Source organism: Nelumbo nucifera, chromosome 1 (assembly GCF_055504915.1).
Source record: "Nelumbo nucifera cultivar China Antique chromosome 1, China Antique-T2T, whole genome shotgun sequence".
Taxonomy (NCBI): Eukaryota; Viridiplantae; Streptophyta; class Magnoliopsida; order Proteales; family Nelumbonaceae; genus Nelumbo; species Nelumbo nucifera.
Window position 1 is genome coordinate 159208473 of NC_142649.1, and position 20757 is coordinate 159229229.

General features: G+C 37.8%; 2 protein-coding genes across 8 annotated transcripts in view; one reads left to right on the forward strand and one right to left on the reverse strand.

Annotated features, from left to right (window-relative positions):
* The window catches only part of LOC104602862 (exportin-4 protein), a 155082-nt gene extending 147774 nt beyond the window's left edge, over positions 1 to 7308 (forward strand). For all 4 annotated transcript variants that reach the window (XM_088894963.1, XM_088894964.1, XM_010266721.1 and 1 more), the window contains 3 exons: positions 6342 to 6538; positions 6675 to 6744; positions 6943 to 7308. In XM_088894963.1, the coding sequence (XP_088751089.1) occupies positions 6342 to 6538; positions 6675 to 6744; positions 6943 to 7131 (456 nt within the window). In that variant the 3' untranslated portion in view covers positions 7132 to 7308. The remainder of the gene's footprint in view (positions 1 to 6341; positions 6539 to 6674; positions 6745 to 6942) is intronic.
* A 4960-nt stretch (positions 7309 to 12268) lies between these two features.
* LOC104602864 (putative methyltransferase PMT3) lies at positions 12269 to 20354 on the reverse strand. 4 transcript variants are annotated; one of them, XM_010266724.3, is made up of 8 exons: positions 20023 to 20354; positions 18222 to 18693; positions 17908 to 18072; positions 17616 to 17798; positions 15976 to 16570; positions 14254 to 14366; positions 13918 to 14138; positions 12269 to 12989 (listed from the first exon to the last, which is right to left on the reverse strand). In XM_010266724.3, exons 2-8 carry the CDS (start codon positions 18489 to 18491, stop codon positions 12671 to 12673), a joined length of 1866 nt encoding a protein of 621 aa, XP_010265026.1. In that variant the 5' UTR covers positions 18492 to 18693; positions 20023 to 20354; the 3' UTR covers positions 12269 to 12670. The 4 variants fall into 4 exon arrangements, with proteins under 4 accessions (XP_010265026.1, XP_010265027.1, XP_010265028.1 ...); XM_010266725.3 differs by having other exon boundaries at positions 20207 to 20337; XM_010266726.3 differs by lacking the exon at positions 20023 to 20354 and adding an exon at positions 19156 to 19319.
* Positions 20355 to 20757: the final 403 nt, after the last annotated feature.

Sequence of the window (20757 nt, forward strand, 5' to 3'; positions counted from 1 at the left end):
TTCCCATTGCCTTGCGGAAAGGTAAACGCACTTGCACCCTTCATCCTATTTCTAATCATGTTTCACACTCACCTTTCCGCCTCCCATCGTCAGTTTATCTCTTTGTTATCCTCAGTTGTTGTCCCTAAGGATGTCCAGGAAGCCCTTGCCTCTCCAGGGTGGTGTTGTGCAATGGAAGAAGAGCTCTCAGCTCTACTTCATAATCATACTTGGGACCTCACCGCTCTTCCTCCTGGGAAGCAGGCTGTCGGTTGTAAGTGGGTTTATACTGTTATGTATTTGCCTGATGGTAGTGTTGAGAGCCTGAAAGCTTGATTGGTTGCAAAAGGGTACTCCCAAACCTATGGTATTGACTACACAGAGACCTTGTCCCCAGTTGCTAAGATAGGGTCGGTTCGTGTTGTGATATCTCTTGCAGCTATGTATGATTGGCCCCTATATCAGCTTGATATCAAGAATGCCTTTTTGCATGGTGATTTGCTCGAGGAGGTCTACATGGAGCAACCACCAGGGTTTGTTGCTCAGGGGGAGGATGGTAAGGTATGCAGACTAAAGAAGGCTATATATGGGCTTAAACAGTCTCCTCGAGCATGGTTTGGTAGGTTCAGTGAGGTGGTAAAGAAGTTTGGTATGAAACAGTGCCAAGTTGATCATTTCGTCTTTAGTCATGACTCTCCGGTAGCAAAAATACTATTGGTGGTGTATGTAGATGATATTGTTATTACCGGGAATGATAAAATGGGCATTGACAGGTTGAAGACTTTTCTACAGGAACATTTTCAAACAAAGGACCTTGGTAAATTGAAATATTTCTTGGGGATAGAAGTAGCAAGATCTAAGTATGGTATTAATTTGTGTCAGAGGAAATATGTGCTTGATTTGCTGGAAGAAACAGGTTTGTTAGGTGCTAAACCAACTGAAACACCTATGGAAACAAATACTAGGCTGAGTAGTGATATGGGTGAAGTGTTTGAAGACCCTGGCAGATACCGGCGACTTGTAGGTAAACTGAACTACCTGACCATTACTCGGCCAGATATTTCATTTGCGGTTAGTGTGGTAAGTCAGTTCATGTAGAAACCTCTGGTTCCTCATTGGAATGCGGTTCTAAGAATTGTGAGGTATTTAAAAGGGGCCCTTGGTCATGGTTTGATATACAAAAGTGGTGGAAAACTTGAAATAGAAGGGTATACTGATGCTGACTGGGCCGGTTCTATGTCTGATAGGCGGTCTACTACAGGTTATTGCACTTTTCTGGGGGGTAATCTGGTGACATGGAAAAGTAAGAAGCAGACAGTCGTGGCAAGAAGCAGTGCAGAGGCAGAATATAGAGCTATGGCACATACTGCTTGTGAATTAGTGTGGCTAAGGAACCTTCTACAGGAGATAGGATACAACATTAATACTCCAATGAAGCTCTATTGTGACAATCAGGCTGCAGTTCATATTTCTTCTTAATCCGGTGTTTCATGAAAGAACCATGCACATAGAGGCTGATTGTCACTTTGTGAGAGAGAAGGTGCTGAATGGAGTGATAGACACTGCATATGTTAATATAGAAAACTAGTGGGTAGACTTATTTACAAAAGGGTTGAGTCGGGAAAGAGTGGACTACATATGTAACAAGCTGGGATTATATGATATATACTCACTAGCTTGAGGGGGAGTGTTAGTGTAGGGGTATTTTTGTCTTTATACTTATGTTGAGGTTGCTGATCTGTAATATTATATTAGAACTAGTGTCCCTCACTTAAATAAAGGCACATGTGTCTTTTCCATTATATTAATAATATAAAAACATGTCTGGCCGAATGGGAGAGTAACTTTTTCCCTAATTCGAACCAGACTTTTCTTCTATCCTTTTCTCCTCCTTTCTCTCTCTCTTTCTTCCTTCTTTCTTCCTCTTTCTTCTTGGCTATTATTAGACTAACAGAACTCAAAGGCAGGCCGAATTATAACACTTTGTTTTTCAAATTTTCCAAAAAAATAAGAAAAAATTTCATTATTGGCATAAGAAAAAATTTTCAAATTTTCCATTTATTGTTCTTTCCTACAATGAAAATTGTTTATAATTTTTTGATAATTGTCTATAGGTTGTTGGGATAGTATAAAAATTGTCAAAATAAATTTGGAAGAATCAGCATTTTTCTATCTATGTCGTTGTCGATATTTTAATCCTTGCTTGCACACAGTAGTTGCTATTATCGGATGGGAACAATGTCTGAGAACCATCTTAGCAACAATATTGCTCTCAAGTCATTCAGCAGCTTGAATTTTATATATCTAAGAAAGAGTGCTCCCATGGTAGGGCTAGTTGAAAAGGCACTGTTAGAGGCAGAGAATAGTTGAGTTCAACAATGGAGTGGTTCCCTTTAGTGGGCATCAGTAAGTGGTTGTTAGAATTGCCTTAACAGCCCCCCCCCAAAAAAAATATAAATAAATAAATAAATAAAAGGAACACCAAAAAAATCAGTCCTAAATTAAATTTCTTGAGCCAGAAAGGGCTATTATGCAATTGTAGGGGTGATAATTCTTGGCCCAGCCCACAAATTTTCAAGCCCAGGCCTAGGTTTTTGTGTACAAGCCCAGCCTGGTCCGCAATATAACATTACATAAACCAAGTCCCACATTGCTCAAGAGTGGGACTGAAGGCCTTGCCTTCATCCATAAAAGGATAGGTAAGCCAAAATAAACCAAGCCTAAGAATTAAATGAGGCCCATGCCTTATTTTTCGCACCATAAGCCCAAAGTCCAGCCAAGTCCAACCAAGTTTAGGCTTGTGCAATATTTTTTATGTTATTTAATTTAAAATTTTCTAAATAAGTGAACTTTTATTAGATTCAATAGGCCCAAAGTCATTAGGCCTGAAAAGCCCATAAGCCCAGCCCGGGCCCGTGTAGGGCCAGGCTTGGGCTTGCAATTTAGACCTGGGGTGCGGGTTGGGCCAGGCCTGGGCCTAGGCTAAAGCCCTTGTCATCTGTGCAAAACCCGGTCCAGGCCCAGCTCAGCCCAGCCCAGCCCAAGGTCACCCCTATGCAATTGTGGTCCCAGCATCTAGGTCTTGAGGAGAGGTGGCCTGGGTAAGAACCTAACCTTTGGCATTTTGGACAAAAATGGCTGCTTACAGACTTGATCTGTAGAACCCTTTTCCATGCTTGTCAGCCTTGGGTTCTCCACTGCTCCAAGCAATGGTCCCTCAAATTTCTTGAACACCTCTTATAATGCTCACCTCTCCAAAAGAAACCTAACCACCAAGATGTCACCTTATCTCTCCCCTCCAACCTCCCCTCAAACCCATGCTTTTAATAGCTAAATATTAAGCATTCTATCTGTTTCCACTGTCACCCCTCTCCCTCCCTCCCTCTCTCTCTCTTTCTCTCTCTCCCTAATATTTGATCAATACAAGGTATGGATCTAAAGGTGATCCAGTTGGTGGAATTTGAACCCGAGTGTTGATTAAGAGTTTAGAGGGGGATAGGAAATGGACTTTAGGTTGTTCCTGGTCTTCTCTGCAACAGAAGCCAAGAAAACATTGAAGGAATCAAACTGTATAAATAACACCGAGAAACTGTATTCTTTGGCTTATAAGAGTTATCAAGGGAAAGACTATTTCTTTTTTTTTATCCAGAAAATCTCCTGCATAAATTCCAATGTGAGTTCTTTGAGTGAGAACTTTTCAGCCTATTTTTGAGACAATTAAAATTTCCTATAAACTTCCTTAAATAGAGAAATTTCCTTAACACTTAAAATTTAATCAGTACACCTAAATCCCACTTTCTGAGCAAAGGAGAAATGTTAAGCATATCTTTCTTCATAAGGCAACCCAGGGCACAAGGCTTCCACCAATGCGAGGTCTGAGGATGGACAGATGTATCCTTACCCCTTCACATACAGAGAGACTGTTTCCAAGATTTGAACCCTGGTCACCCAGGTTGCAATGGAGCAACCCAACCGTTGAGCCAAGGCCCACCCTCGTTAAACATCTCTTTCTTCATAAGTACTAAAAATGCTTATAATGACAAATTAAATGAGACATACTTGTCCCATATTCCTAATTAAAACAACCAAAAAGTGAGAGAAAACCTAAATTGGAATACCTGGCATACAATACGCATCCATGTGGGACCCATATGCAAATGCTACTGACAGCTAGAAGCTATGCACATGGCTGACTATCTGTGAGGCCTGGGTGGCTGGGTTGGCCTATTAGTCAGCCTGTTAGAAGCCAAACTTTATTTATTTATTTATTTATTTATTTTGAGAAGAGATCAAGTATAATTTCATTAGAAAGGAAAATACCTCTGTTCAACTTCTGGTTGTACAACAAACGGAGAGAAAACAAAAAGAAAAATTAGACCATAAAAGGCCAAGTGATAGCACAATAAAAGGCCTATATCTGGGTCTAGCGAAGACTCGGGCCAAGAGGGGGCTGCACATAGGTGGCTTGACAGCTCACTTTTGGGATACCTTTGTAAGCCTTGGATCCCGCATTGTAATGGATTCACATTCAATACCATTGGTCTTAGTAAATTCATCAAGCATTGAATTCCATCAAATGAAAGGTGCTGAAATACTTGAATGAATATTATATTAGGTAATTTCTATGGCACCAAAAAGGCACTGTACCTGAAACACTTTGACCAGTCAAAATCTCACATAAATTTGAATGAAAATACTGATTGATTGGTTTGTTTTGTTATGCGTCAGTTGCATGTTTGAATATGCCATCTAGTAGTTTGGTTGAGTTATTATGCAAGAAGGTACATGTCTCCGTTTCGAGTCATCATGAAGGTTGATGTGCATCTATATTCAAGAATGTATCTCTTCTATGTATCATAAATGCAATGAAATTATACAAAATCTTTCTAAAAGAGGACTGCTAGGAAACACTAAACAATGAGTTTGGGCAACTCTTAAATTCTTCACCCTACAGACATGGGTGGGACCCATAAAAGCATACTACAAGATAAATTTGGACATACCTTTTCATGGGTTCCACACTTCTGCCTTGTCCACAATGTGAGGAAAACAAAGTTGCATAAACTTGTGTACTAAAACTCAAGGTATTCCATATTCTTTCTAAAAACTATAAAGGACCTTGCTGCTTTTGCATGCATGTGAATGTGTATGAAGCATGAGCCATGCAGGATAATGCATATATGCTTGTTTATAGAGCTGTAATTGGATCAGATTCAGCAAAATCCGAATCCAAAATTCAATTGGATTTGAAGACCTCGAATTCAAATTTGAATCCAAACGGACTCGGATCGGATTCAGATTTAATCCGACTCTGCTATAATTTTTTTAAATATGAAAAAAAATTAAAAATTTAATTACTTTTCAACCTTTTATATATAATAAATTAATGTAAATGTAACATACTGAAGTTATTATTATAAATTCATATATAATATAATATATAGAATATATTTTTTATAATTTTAAATATAGTCGTATAAAATTTATATATTAAGATCAATAAATATTATAATATAATCGGGTTGGATTTTAATTGGATCAGATGGGGTCAAATCCAAATCCCATTACATAAATACATCATCCAAATCCGAGATAATCGGGTCGGATGTCAGATCAGGCCTCGGATTTCCAGGTATCATTGACAGGCCTACTTGCTTAAGAGAAGATTATGGGTATTATAAAAATGTTTATATATCATCAGTGAACTTTGTAGGAAGATATACTCGTTAGATATGCATCATTATCATCTAATGCTTTGCACTTAAAGCATGTATGGAGATGTTAAGCAGATCTCTTTAGTAGATGTTTGTCTTTTGGTGAACTATCTACTCAAAACCCTAGTCTGCCTTCCAATTAACATCTGTTAACCACTTATTTTCCTGGGTTAGGTTATTTCCCCAAGCTTTTATGAAGACAAAATTACAGACTTCAAGTTGAACTATTGAGTCAGTTGAATATTCTACTACTGTTTGGAGGATTTGATGGTTATGCAATTACAAGAGGCTCTGCCATAAGTTTTTTTAAGTTTTGATGGGTTCTTGTAGAACATAGAAAAAAGTGAAATTTCTTGAGATGAATTCTTCCATAAATGTAGTAGGAAAACTGAGTCAGTGACTGGTTCTGGACAGTTTGAACCATTGGTTCATGAAATTCCCCTCCTTACCCATTGGTCAACATTTTGGGTTTGAAAACATTAGATTGTATCCACATATGATTGGTGGATACCTAGTATTTTGAGACATCTTAGATCAGCATCTGCTCAATTAGTTGTGCTATAACCAGACTAGAGTCTTTTAGTGCTACTTTTGCAAAGCCTGTTTCTCATTTTGTGGCTAACCACTTCTCTCATTCCAATTGTGCAGGATACAGAGGTGGTTGACATGTGCTTGAGAGCTCTAAAAGCACTTGCTTCTTACCATTACAAGGAGAGAGGTACTGGTAAGGAGGGATTGGGCTCATATGCCTCAGGTCTAATGGACCCAAACGGGAAACTGCAGGAAGGCATTTTAAGTCGGTTCCTTAGGTCATTACTGCAATTGCTCCTTTTTGAGGACTACAGGTATGGAATGTGAAGAAACACACTATAGAAAGATCCATCAGGAGGAAATATGTAGAGTAATATTTTCATGGTTTGAAGTTACTTTATTTCTCTTTGCTGTTGTAAACTAATTATAAGCTTGCACTGTTGGATTCAGCACTGAACTTGTCAGCTCAGCAGCAGATGCTCTCCTCCCATTGATCCTTTGTGAACAAGGTTTATACCAGGTAATGTATATCAATCTTTCTCCTCTTACCTTGACAAGCTAGTTTGACAGCATGGTTAGCGTATGAGCCCATTCCAATCAATCTTACCCCCCAACCCCACCCCCCGGAAAGAAAATTATTTCTTAATTTTTATTTTCCCTGTTGTAGATATGTTCTTAAAGTTTAGTTTTGGTTTTATTTGGCTTGCTTTTTCTACAGAGATTAGCACATGAATTGATAGAAAAGCAGATGGATCCATCACTGAAATCAAGGCTAGCAATTGCATTGCGATGTCTTACAAGCTCAAATCAGCTTTCTTCATCCCTTGACCGGTTGAATTACCAAAAGTTCAGAAAGAATCTTTTAAATTTTCTTATTGAAGTTCGTGGATTTTTGCGGACAATGTGATGAATGTAACATATAGGAAATGAGAGAGAGAGAGAGATGAGTGCTTTGTTTTATGAGCTATATGTTTGCAAGTAAATCGCTTTAGCATTGGCAGTTGCATTTGTATATGTCAAAAATTCATACCACTGATTCATTTAGCTTTCTCTTCAGAAATTCTTTGGCACAAAGTGCTGCAAATTTTGAGTGTTGGATCCATGAATCCGTCGCTGACAATTCAACATAAATGAGTCCATTGTAGAACTATCCAAGTTCCGAACATCAAAATTTTCAAATATGACGAACCAAGTAGAACGCTAGAAAATGATTTTAACACGCCTGAGGTCCCAACGATGCAGGGGGAATGGATGATTCCTCAAAAGAACGAAACTGCAAAAGCCCAGCCATGTTAGGTGTCGTTTAACAATGCTGAAGTCTGGAATCTGAAAAGTATAAAAGTTATTATTTGGCTCTTAAGTCGGGAAAGAGGTATACATGCTTTTCTGTTTTTAAGAGGCTCTAAACAAGATTGTTTGAGATAAGATCAATCTTTCAACACCTGAAAATGGTGGATTTTACCATTTTAATCCAAAGGGAAGTTTTTATCCAACCATCTAATGTGTTGAAGTTGAAGTTAAAATAGCAAATGGTTGGTGGATGCACCTTCCACAAGGAACCACTATCAATGTCATCAGTAGATGTCGCCAGTTATACAAAAATGAGGTGAAAGTTCCCAAAGTGTTGACATAGAGATGCATACCTTGCCCGTAGAGGTGTCAATTGGACTGGATTTGGTCTAACCCGATCCAGTCCAATGTGAGTCCACTAACAAATGGATTGGACCCAATCCAGTCTAAATCCAATCCAATTCATTAAAATGTAAATGGATTGGATTGGATCCAATCCAAACCAGATGAAATATCAAAAATTATATAAAATCACTTTATTGCAAGTACTTTGTAAAAGTGATTTTGTAAAAGCACTTTTAGAAAAGTATTTCCATAGAAGTGCTTATAAAAGTACTTTCGTAGAAGTGCTTTTTATAAAAGTATTTTCGTAAAAATGCTTTTATAAAAGTACTTCCATAAGTGTTTGTAAAAGTACTTTTATAAAAGTACTTTCATAAAAGTGATTTTATAAATCTACTTTCACAAAAGTACTATAAAAGTGCTTTCGTAAAAGTACTTTTATAAGTGATTTCATAAAAGTACTTTTGTATAAAAGTACTTTTATTAAAAGTGCCTTCATAAAAAGTACTTTTGTAAAAGTGCTTTTATAAAATTGCTTTTGTAAAAGTGATTTCATAAAAGTACTTTTGTAAAAGCTTTCATAAAAGTATTTTTTAAAAGTGCTTTTGTAAAAATACTTTTCATAAAATTACTTTTATAAATGTGCTTTTGTAAAAGTGTTTTCATAAAAGTGATTTTATGATGGCTTCAGTTTTGATTGATTTCAAATTAGACAAGTGTTTGGCCTTATTATCGGATTATTAGAAATTTTGTTTAGTTCCAATTCAAACCAATAAGAATATGGGCCAATTTATTTTGGATTGGCCCAATCCAATAATTATAATGGACCATCCAAATCTGATTTGATAAGGTTTGAATCAGATTGGATCCAAACCAAAACCGGTCAATTGACACCCTTATTTGTCGTGCTTCTTCAGCACTAGGAAGTTTGTGCCTTGGAAAAGTAATTGGTTGGAGGCAAAGGGTCTGAACGATTGCTCTCTAACGTTTACAACTGGTCAGAATCTTGGCAAGAGAAAGTGTTCCTTGAGGTCTGCCATTAATGGAGAGCTTTACAAGGTGAGAAATGGAAATCGTCGCTGGTAAAATTCAATGTTTCTTTCAAGGTTCTAAATATCGATACGCCAGTAGGGGCGTATCGGGCAGTATCGGTACTTCTTTTATTTTTTTTTTTTCAAAATCAGTTCATTGGAGCCAGTTTAAAGTTCCTCCACCCCCTGAACTGATCAAAACCCTGATACACCCTCTGTAGGGGTGTATCGGGGTACTCCCAATACAATACGTATCAACCGATACAGACCAATGTGTGTCAATTTTTTGAACCTTGGTTTCTTTACATTGTGAGAAATGGAAACCATCACTGGTAGAGTTATCGGCATGGCGAAGGAAGACAAAAAAGAACTAAAAAAATACGTTGTTTTTACCTAGAAACCATCCCTGGTAGAGTTGTCGACACCGGAGAAGAAAGACTTGAAGCTTTAACTCGGGAAGTGAATTAGGGCTTAGATTTGGGTTAAAAGAAGCAATTTTTTGTCATTTGAGAAATGATAGGAGGGCATTTAGGACATTTTATCAGCTCTAAATTGCCTCTCACCGCATTAAGTAGTTGGCAAGTTCTTACGGTTTTAGATGATTAGATGTAAAAGTGGCATTCAGATTCACTTTTAAGCATGACCCCATACGTCTATTACCTCTGAAAAGCAAGTTTTTCAAAGATAAGAGATGGATTCAGCGTTATCAAAAGCTGCCTTAATTTCAAACTTTTGAAGAAGTCTGCAATCTGTGTATTAAACCGGTTTGTCCAATTGCTGGAAATCCTAAGTTTGATACGTCCTCAGCGTCCATTATAAGGCTATCTTGCTGTCAGGGCCATAGAGCCCTTGAATCACAAAGGACGCCAGATAACATCCACCTGATTAGTTTACTTGCATCAAGACCCATGTCTTAGATGAATTGAGATTTGCTCCTCACATAAAACTCACAGCTGCATCCCACTGTGTAATAGAAATCTCCCATGAATAATAACATTCAAGTACAGAGATGTGCCCGATGTGAGCTGGGACATGCTGTGAGGTCAGATCCGGACTCACCTTAGATTTGCTAGGGGCATTCGCTCGAACTAAAATGCCTTTATTTTGCCTTTCATTTACTCGTCACTTGCACCAGATTGAAGTAAATGCTAGTCCTAGGTTAGGCCCCATCCACTTGAACAAGGATAAGAAGAAACAATTATAGGCCATGGCTCGTAGTGCTAGCGTTCCTACTTCCTACACCAGACTGTATCTTAGTTCTTAATTGCTTCTTTTCCTTTTTTCCTTTTTTTGCTTGTTTTTGTTACTTCTTTCATTGTTGTAGAATATTGAGTAGCTTCTGGGCTATGTATTATGCATGACTTTGAAACCACCGAAATTCTTGCTCTTTGAAGAGAAGTTGATCTTTTATCACTTGTCGATATCAGGTGATCACATTTCTCAACTGTAGAAGTGAGCAATTTTCTTCATCCATTGCACTTCACCCTGGCTGATCTAGCTTTTCAAATATTGGAGGATCCAAGCCGTATATCAACTTCAAAGGATGTGACAAACGCAGTTTGTTTCTCTAAAATTCTTGATTTAGCCATAAAAACTAGGCTCGACTCCCCTGGATTCACAATGAAATGTTCTGCGCCAAGATTCCAGTCAGGAATCGATACAATTGTATTGATTTTCAGGGCCACGGAAACACCTAATATTAAGGATTTATAAGATTTCTAGTTGTTAAGATACTAATGGTCTGTTTTGTTTCCAAGAAAGGATGGGAAGGGATGGGATGAGAAACAAAAAATTTATTTCTCATTGGGGTGTCCTGAGTTTGGTTTGTTAGTCAAATATGTGGGAAAATCAAGTTTTCAGTGTTTGTTTACTGAGAAGTATAACTAGAAGTATAACTGTTAACATTTACGAAGAAGAAGCCACCAAGAAGCAATTCAATCTTCAATACCTTGAGATACGGCTAGAAGTTTAGGGGCTTGCATCTGCAAACTGCCTTCGCGGTAACTCTACTGCAACATCCCAGAATACACAGCCTCCACTCATGCAATTTCAGGGCCTGCATTTGCTTGACTCCAACAACATTCTAATGTTTCTTTAGAAACTCTTTCAGAAGGAAACCCATCTACGATACCGCCGAAATCAATGGCGTTCAGAACATTGCTAGTGCCCTTAAACGACAACAAAAAAACAAAGAAAAACTGAGCATAAAAATATGCCCCCAAATAAAGTTTAAAATATCAATACGCACCATATGCCGGTAGGGGCACATCAGATGAATCGATACTGCATTTTTATGTTTTTTTTTATTTTTTTCGTTCAGGGGGGCTGGTTTAGGTCTCCTCCATCCCCTGAACCAATCAGACCTTGATACACCCATTGTAGGGACATATCGGAAGGGTCCCGAAACGATACTATCAGCCGATACGGACTGATACGTGTCGATTTTTTGAACCTTGCCCCCAAACCAATGGGTGTTGTCCCAGATGAATCTTTGCCGGAAACAATAACGAAAATGGCCGGAGATCTGTCAGAAGGGGGTAAACATTGGATTGAGAGAAAAATATCAAATCGAAAATACGGAAAAGAGGGCTCAAACGAACCAATGTCACAAGTAGAATGTTGTTCTGGTCTTACCTATGACGGTTATGGCCAGACTGCCAGAGAAGTGATCGGAGTTCTAACCGGGAGGACGTGAAAGCTTGGATTGTGGAAGAAAGACGAGACACTTAGGACAGGTCATGATATATTTTCTCATTCGTTTCCTTTCTCACCGGAGCTGCACTATTTCAGCGTGACCCCACATTGAGGTCACACCCCGTAATTTCTGTCCTCAATTCTCATAAAACAAACAAACGAAAATAAGTATCTAATAGAAATATTCCTATTTTCCCCAGTCACAGCAACCAAACAGGCCATAGTATATGACCTGACAGGTCGACTATCAAGACGTCAGACCAAAACATTAGTTTGATATCCAGATCTACCGATACGGTATCGTATCAATAATTCAATATTTTTCTCCTAGAATTTCGGTGGACGGTGAACCGTATCAACTATCAAGAGCATCGATATTTTGAACCATGTTCAGCACCATGCAGATTTTGTTCAGTATAATTATACGAAGCCACTTCATGAATCACGGAAAACATGCCCAAAACATGGGTTCTTAGTCTTACTATTCTCTTCCTCTCTACTTTCTACCTACCAAACTAATCCACATTAGCACATCCATGCAGAACCTACCCTTTCCAACAAACAGATAAAACAAGTTGATATATCCACAAAACCAACAGAACAATCACAATAGCAAAAACTCACTGATTTCCCACATTGGAGATCCACAGAGAAAAAAGGTGTGAACCAATAACATGAGAAGAAAAGTTAAGACAATTGTAGGTAGATAAATATTATTGACCATTTCCTCTTGTTACTCCAGCAAAGCATGTCCAAGCTATGATTAACAACATCAGCTTAAGTTGCTTTTGTGGGGATCTAATCTAAGCAAAAAATATATCTGATAATTAAAAAAAAAAAAAAAACAGACAGGAATGATATGGGGATAACAGTAGTCAACTGCAAACCGTGTAGGCTTAATTAGGCTAATAAATAAAAGGGAATACAAGAAAACATCACTAAAGTTTACAAAATAAAATTAAAAAGAACAAAAATTGATGACAACTTTACTGCTTTGGCCATGCTTCCTTGGGTGAGGCCCTCCAGCAGGCAAGGTTATGAAGGAAATAAGACAGCATCAAAACAATAAGAACCATGCCTTTTCCTTTACTATTCTGTATCCCTGAGGCTTGTGCTTGTGAGCCACATTTTCTTCTGAATCACAAACACCACTTCATCCTCATCCTGCTCTGAATCTGACGCATCACCTGTTGCCACTCCTTCCCAGTGTAGTGCTGGTAAACGTTTCTTAATGAACTCCACTATGTGTTTCTTGTCTCGAACAATAATAAAACCGGTTGGCCTAAGTATGCGGTCCATCTCTATCAGCAAATCCTCAGCACTACACTCTTTCTTCTCGAGGTCAGAGAAGACAGTCCAGGCATGGAGAAGATCATAAGTCCGAGGATAGGTTGAGAAGGCTTCACACCTGCAAAAAGTGATACCAATTAATCAGACGTGCATTTATTTCCATATCTACCTCTTATATCCAGATCTTCATTCTGACTACATTTTCCATTTCGGCTTCTCTTAAAAGAAGCCTTTCCCTCCCTCCCTTGGATCATAATAGGACGCTTTTATCAAGAAAATGACAGATAAGACCAAATAGTTCTGACAAGGCTAACAACAGGAACAGTAAAATAGGCCAAAAGGATACAATCAAGAAACAAGCTACCCTTGAAGGGCTGCCACCAGAGGTCGCCCATTTAAGAATGCTCAACGATAACACTAATTTGACTACAATTATTCACACTTTCACCAAATATATATATATATATATACACGCTGTCCTAATCACAGAAATAATAGAAATTCATTGCACAAAAATAAAAGCACAAGAGGAAATTCCCCACTCAATATGTTAAAAAGACACTGCAAAAGTTACTCCTATATTTTTTATCTTGGAAAAAACAAGGCAAATTAACAGGAAAAGATAAATGTAATTTTATCATTTTTATCAAAAAGAAATTAACTCAGAACATGACCGAGAGGAAGTACCATGTTCTGAGCAACTAACTCAGAACATGACCATAAGGCTTCAATGGGCTAAGAGGAGTACCAACTCCATGGCTAACTCCTTGGCTAAACAGGGGGTGGGAAGATCTAATTTGTTTTGGGCTATTCTGTAATATGTTTTTTCGGGTTTGAAAGGGAGGGTTAAGACATTTTACCCCTCCTTTCTGGTTGTATCTTACTTATCTCTTTTAATAAAAGTGCTGTTATTGATCAAAAAAAAACAAAGAAATTAAGTAACCCACTTATAGAAATACCTTTTATCACTAGTTCAGCACTTTTGATGAAAAAGGTCCAAAATTTTCTTTAGTTAAAAAAAATTCTTAAAGGCATAGTTTGCATACCAGCTGTGTATGGTGCCAATTAAGCCTCTGTCATATATCAACTTGAGTGTGTTTGGTCCATCTTCTGGCACAACATTCATCACCCAAACATTTTTGTCATTCAGAGCAGCTGCAAAAGAACCAAAGTTTGCTTTCATGTCCATCACATTCCTCAGAGTGTCAGGCTTAATCTTTGGACTCAAGAGATTCCAGTAACTCTCTACCCTCCGTCGCCAAACTTCCTGCATCACATTAATAATATATGAACCAGGTGAGAATGGGTTTTTCTGCATGTATGTATAATATGCCTAAGTTACTAATGCAAATTAAATACAGTGGAGAACAGGTGTGGATTACCGTGTCCTTTTCAAATATCTCACTAGAATAGCCAAAATCAGCGAGCCGGGGAGGAGAAGAAGTTAAACGAGCTGGCCATGGAGCCAAGCCACTCCCCTTGGCTCTATGTTGTTCTGAGGGAACCAACAGCTACCAGTTAGTATACCATCCAAATTCTGAACAGTTCCAAAGACAACCAAGAATGGATATATGCAAATAAACTACATGTTGAAAGGCACCAAGAGGAAACATATGCAAGGCTGCAAGCCTATGAAAGCATTGAGAAAAGTTGCATTATCCTATGAAAGCATGTCAGTCGCATAATTTTGCAAAAAAGTTTGTCCTGTATTTTTTTACAAGATTGTAGAATTAGATTGTGTAACAGGAAGAGATATAAAGATCGGGCAGTGAATTCATGTAACCCATGTAATTATTATTGCATTGAAGAAAAATAGAACAGCAAGGGGGGAAAGTAAGGGCAAAGGTTTCAAGTTGCAGGAACAAGAGGGTATGCTGCTTGATGAGGAAGGATTGGGGGATGGGTTTGACAGTGAGGTAGTTTCTTTCCAACTAGCAGATAAGGTGCCTGGAAGAGTTGGCAATAGAGAAGAATGAAATATCAAAAAATGATCTGGTGAAGGATGATAATCCTTCAGCTGACGAACTAGGGATCACTTGTGTTACCAGTACCATTGAAGGTATTGGAAGGATGTAGGAAAGATTGGACATTGGAGTATGTTTGCAAAAGTAAGTGTTGGGGATTGGGGGTGAATTTTGGGCAGAAGAATCTGATGTACAATACAATTAAGAGCAAATGCCAAAAGGAAAGAAAATTAGCTTGGTAAAACAAACTAAGAGTTCTGAATATCAGGCTATCAGCACATCATCCATGTTTTCAAGTTTTTTTTCTAGACTGAAAGGGTGGACTCTGGGGGTCAGGCATTTCTGAAAAACTCAGGAAGGTTTATAAAAGGAAAAGACATCAAAGGTTCATATGATAAAATATAAGGTAGATTGAGAAAATCAATCTACCTCAAGTGAATAAGGATAGTTACAGTCAAGATTGGCTGCATGCATATTGAAGTGTGTATTGTGACTATGTCTCATGAGATGCAGACTTACAAGTCTAAGTTAATAATTGAGCGCCCAGAGTCAGCTGATGCTGAAATGGTTCAGAAAGGTGGAAGAAATAAAAGTGTGCCAGAATCTGGAGAATCAGAAGAAGAAAACAGTGAAGATGAAAAGGATGATGAAGATGTTTCATTTGATTTCAAATTCACAAGGTGGATATAAATTTGGTGGTTGACAAAGAAGTTGAAGTTAGGAAAAAATATGGACTTATTCTTTGTAGAGGGTGGAGAGCTTTTGCCAGAAAAGTTTTCCTTGAACTTGAAGAAAGGGAAAATTCTAAATTTCCTGATTGTAATATTTAGGGGGAAGCTTGTATAGGGTGGGTGCTTTGAGAAGATTTCAGAATTGTTTAGGTTGTAAAGTGTAAACAGCAACAATCTGAGTTAAAGTTTTTTTATCAAATCTGAATTAAACCTTTCCTACAAAAGAACATAAATTGCATGTTTAGCAACAGACTTGTTAACTCCTTTAGTGCTATAAAAACTTCAGTTTCTAAAACAACTCAATTTTAGTTAAAAAGAAGAATGCCTTTGACATCACTTTATCTAATAAAATCAGTCAACTGGAAAAGCTTACAGATTTCCTGATGAGTCAGAAGATATGGGTACTCACGGTCAGGGTATGGTGTTATGCAAGCCTCCATTTTAACATTCCACACTGCATCTGGATCATCAGCTGATCTGCAGAGAGGCGGTTGAGTGCCAGGTTCCCTTTCCATGTAGCAGTCATTTGTCAGTGGTTTGACCCAAATGACTGTCTGGTTTCTCTTGGCAGCAATTTTCCAACACATTCGCTCCACAAGAGCACTCATTTCCCTCCATATTCTGAGATCTTCTTCATCTTGTGCATATGCTTCAGGTGACGAATAAGCAAAATAACCCCCTGGCCTTAGCAACCTATCTAGCTCAAGAAGAAGAATTCCATCTCTTTGGAGCCAATCAATCCTACAGCGAGAGCAGTGAGCAAACTCAAATGATCTGCTAGGATAAGGTAGCCTCCTTGTCCCCAAAACACCAAGATATGCAGGAATTCCTCTCTCTAGAGCAAACTGGATCTGATTTTGGTGCACATCATTTGGTGCCAAAGACATTGCTATGATATCAGATGAAAGAAGATATGCTCCAAAACTAGCAACTCCACAACCTACATCAAGAACTGTCCTGATCCTGCCCCCATTATTCAAGTTATTGTTTGAAAAGTTAAGCATCTGCAAATACAAAATAGGAGAAAGAAAAATTGCATTACTTGTGCAGACCAAGACAGGTTTCAGAAGTAAATAATATAGAAGAGAATCAAGGTTACAAGTAATCAAGAGAACAAGGACAAAAGAAATATGGAACTATGGATCAAACAGGTAAGAATTGATGGAGGCCTTATTTCTATTATTTCTTAGAATTTTCTATTTTTATGTATTTCTTATATTTGCCTTAAAAAGGATAGAGGTCATTACTTGGTGTAATGGTAAAATCTCAGGCTGGAAAGTGTGAGATAACAGTTTGAATCTTGAGGGCAGCCACTTTGTGCCAAAAAAAAAGCCAGAGGGTAGGACCATACCCAGTCTACCCCTCCCAAGACCCCAGATAGCTGGAACCAATATAGGGTAACGGCCTTTTTTATCAACAGAAAAAGGATATGTCAATATCCAGCATAGAAAAAATAACAGGAATTGCTATTAAGCAATGAGTTTGGGCAACTCTTGGATTTTTTTGTTCCATAAACATGGTATGATCCATGAAGATGGGTCCCACTCTGTGTGTACTCTGTAGGGCTAAGTTTCCTAGAGTTACGTAATTTTTTTTATTTATAGAATTCCTCATAAAATAAATATAATACTAAAAGCCAGTGGGAAATAAAGTTACAAGGAAGTCCAGCATCAGCCCTATAGAAACTAAGATTTTTAATTTATATGAAATTTTGGTTTTTCTATTATTTCTTAAGGTTGTGTTTCTGTTAATGTAAAAGGAGTAGAGAACAAGGTTCTCTAAGTTTTTCTATCAGCAAAAAATATAACTGAAATATTTCAGAATGAAAATTTCTTCACCTATTTTACATTGAAACTAATGGAACCTAAAGAAAAAAGGTAGTAGAATGGTTAAGGTTGAAGTCTCAAGGCTTATGCCCTCATGTGTCCAGAGGTTTTGAAACCTTCCTTCAGGTCCTTCTAAAACACTAGGACAGCTATACAACCATGCAAAGTAAAGCACTTCCATGTTTCTTGATTTCTTGTATTATTAAAAGGGGAATCATCTTACATTAGCAATAGAGGCAATATATTTGCCAGCTCCATAATGAAAATGAGTGCCTCCCCCTGGAAATGCAATCTTATCACCTTTAACAACCATCCAGTTCTGGTCAGACTTCTCATGTGCAAGGTGAGTATGAGGTATGTTTGCTTTCCATACTTCATCTCTGCTTCTTGGCCACTTAATTGGGACCTGTACATTAGAAGACATCAGAAGAGATGACACAAAATGAATTATAGCAACAACTAAAAGAAAAGAATTTCTAGCTTCACTCCTTGTATAAAATTTAAGCATGATCAACCTTGTAGCCTAGTGGTGGAGGAATCAAGCAATTGTATCGCCTTTCAGGTGGAGGACAATGTCTCTCATAGTGCTCCATCAAAGACAAGTCCAGCTTCAACCTCATCTGGTATATAAGGTTCCTGTCTAGGCAGGGAATTAACTCTGAATACCGATCATCACAAACCTAAAATGCAAACAAGAAATTATAGAATGTTTTTATTAATATAACACAAAAATAATTAGGAAACATAGGTTGATAAATTTGTTTCACAGGAAAAGAGCAAAATCTGGATGCCAGCAAAGCTTAAACAGAAAAAGAGAAAGAAAACTCACAGGAAAACTCTTAGGTGCAACAGCATCCTCTCCATCTTGCCCAAATGTGGTGGAAGATTCATCTTGCTTGCTGCCAAGATCAGAGTCATCATTACCTCCCAAATAGGATACTAAGGATCTACTTCCATACTCAAGAGTTGATGCACTGTGATGAATTCGAGACCCAAAAGAGGATCCATAATAAACAAATAGAAATATAAGAAAAGTTGCCACAACACACAATCCAGTGACAAGTCGCTTTTTTTGGGCTCCGTCAGCTCTTCCCCTCATTGTTTTGGTGTCAAGAACCACTAGTAAATTTTAACTCTAGTCCCACCACAGCATTAAAAAGATGAGAAATTGATCCTATAGAAATCCAATATCCATTCCCAAACCACTGTTCTGCAACCTTGCTTCAATTAGAGTTTAATGATATGAAATTCCTCGCATAGATGTTTGATCCAGATAAAGAAACAGAGGCTAAAGCATGACCCTGTAAAAATCAAAGATAGAAACTGTCAGCAAGGTCCATAAAGCAGAGCATGTATAGCTTGAAGAATCAAACACAGAGTTCTATAAAAGAGAAATTAGAAAGGAGTCATCTAAAGACTGAACTTATAGATCATTTAATGACAAATACATGACAATCAATATCCTTGATCTTCACATAGTCAACCATATTGAGGAGATGCTAAAACCTAAATAACTTAGAAGTTTCCCAAGGAAAAAAGGAATCATCCTTAAGCGATTGATCATCTGAAGCTATAGAACGAAGAGAATAGTCACAAGTTCCACAAAACCAAATGCAACCACTATAAGGGAGATATCACCAAAGTCCCTTCAACAGCTAAAAGTTTGGAAGTTAGAGAAACCCATTTAACGCATATTAAATTTATAACCAGTTCACGAAAGAACAAGCAAATTTTCAAGCAAAAAGATCACAAATCCAACTTACAACCACAAAGGCACCAATAGTTAGAACGAATTTAATAGTTCTTAGAGAAATCCGCTGGCATTAATTAATGAACGTTATCAGAATCACGTAATGAAATGTGCCTGAGAAGCATAATCCCCTTTTTCCTCTATGTCAGTCCATGTTCTCCTAACAAATTCTACTCTAACTGGCCCCAGTTACACACCACCGACCTCAAGTGCACGTTACCACACATACACAGTAGTGATGTTTGACGTTAACAACCGACAACGGCATGCAATAAAATCCAGTGAGAAAAATATAAATAAAATTGAGTTCTTTGGAAAAACCGTGTCGGCAGTATTTCAAAAACTTAATAAAAAATAAAAAGAAGAAATTTAACGGGGAAAAAGACGAAATTTGATCTCATTTCAAATTTTCGATGTTTCTTTCCATAATACGAAAGATATTCACAAACCAACTAACTCAGTAGTCAGTAACGCTCTGAATCACTGGATGAGCTGCAACTAGCAGATCGTGAACAAAAAACAGAAACAAAACACTTGGTTCAAAGTAAAATAATTCACGAGATTGCTAAATCCATAAACTTCTCAAAGCGAAAACAATAAAAGCAATCGTTCAATCAACGCAAACAAGCTCCAAATCCAGCATAGACAGACAAAGACTCAAATCCACCCAAACCATCGAAATTCAAATGACTAAGCATCAAAGCAGCCAAACTCTTCAACACCGACACGAAACTCAACTAGATCTACTAAGAAACCGCGCACTTCGCTCTCAAATCGGACAACAAAACCAAGAGGGGATTTAAAAAGGAAACAGAATAGAATCAACAAGGGATCCCATGCTATATGAAGTATAAACAAGCATTGAAGAAACTTAACTTACTGATTCTAAATGCGATCTAGATCTAGACTCTGAAAGAGATCTTCGATATCCAAAGAGGATTAACGAATCGATACACGAAAACGAAAACCCTAGATTTAGCTATGGCCTCGGAGGAGAGGCAGAGACAGTGATGAGAGTGAGTATAAAAAGGCCGATAAACGAAGAGGAGGCACGAGCGAGTTACCGAACAGAGAGAGTGAGTTAAGAATGTGAGATCTCGCAAAAATTTCAAAGATGCTTCATTCTTTATTGTTTTGTTCCTTTTGGGGAATTTACAGAGACCAGACAGAGTGAAAGTCTGAAAGAGAGGAGAGCCAGAGAGGTGTTTTCACGAAAAAAGTTCGGTTAAGTTTTGGTGAAGATAAAGCAACATTGAAACATCGTATTAACTTGTAGCCAGATCTCTAGTCGTTGGATCATAAAATGATGGAATGAGATTGAAAATCTGGTGGTTTTGAGTGAAGGGGAAGCATGTAGTCCTTATTCTTTTTTGTACGTGATCATTAGAATCGTCTGGCCTAAAAGATGGAAAAACATTTTTGGGAGGTGGGGTTCCATCATCCATTGCTGTGGACGGTACTTTTAATCTTGAGCGTTTATAGATGGAACCCATTTATTGCTTGCTACCAAATGATAAGATTCAGTTGGGTTCCTGTACCGAAGCGGATGGCTGGGAAGGGTATTTTTGTCAATATCGCGAAAATATGGAAGGTGCTTTAGTAATTATGGTAACAG

Excerpts from the sequence above, each read along its gene's own strand:
- LOC104602864 (XM_010266724.3), bottom strand. The coding sequence starts at position 18,491 with ATGAGGGGAAGAGCTGACGGAGCCCAAAAAAAGCGACTTGTCACTGGA. Across the intron at positions 18,073-18,221 it reads TTGCACCTAAGAGTTTTCCT|GTTTGTGATGATCGGTATTC; the intron begins GTGAGTTTTCTT and ends TTTGCATTTTAG. Across the intron at positions 14,367-15,975 it reads CATAACACCATACCCTGACC|AACAACATAGAGCCAAGGGG; the intron begins GTGAGTACCCAT and ends TGGTTCCCTCAG.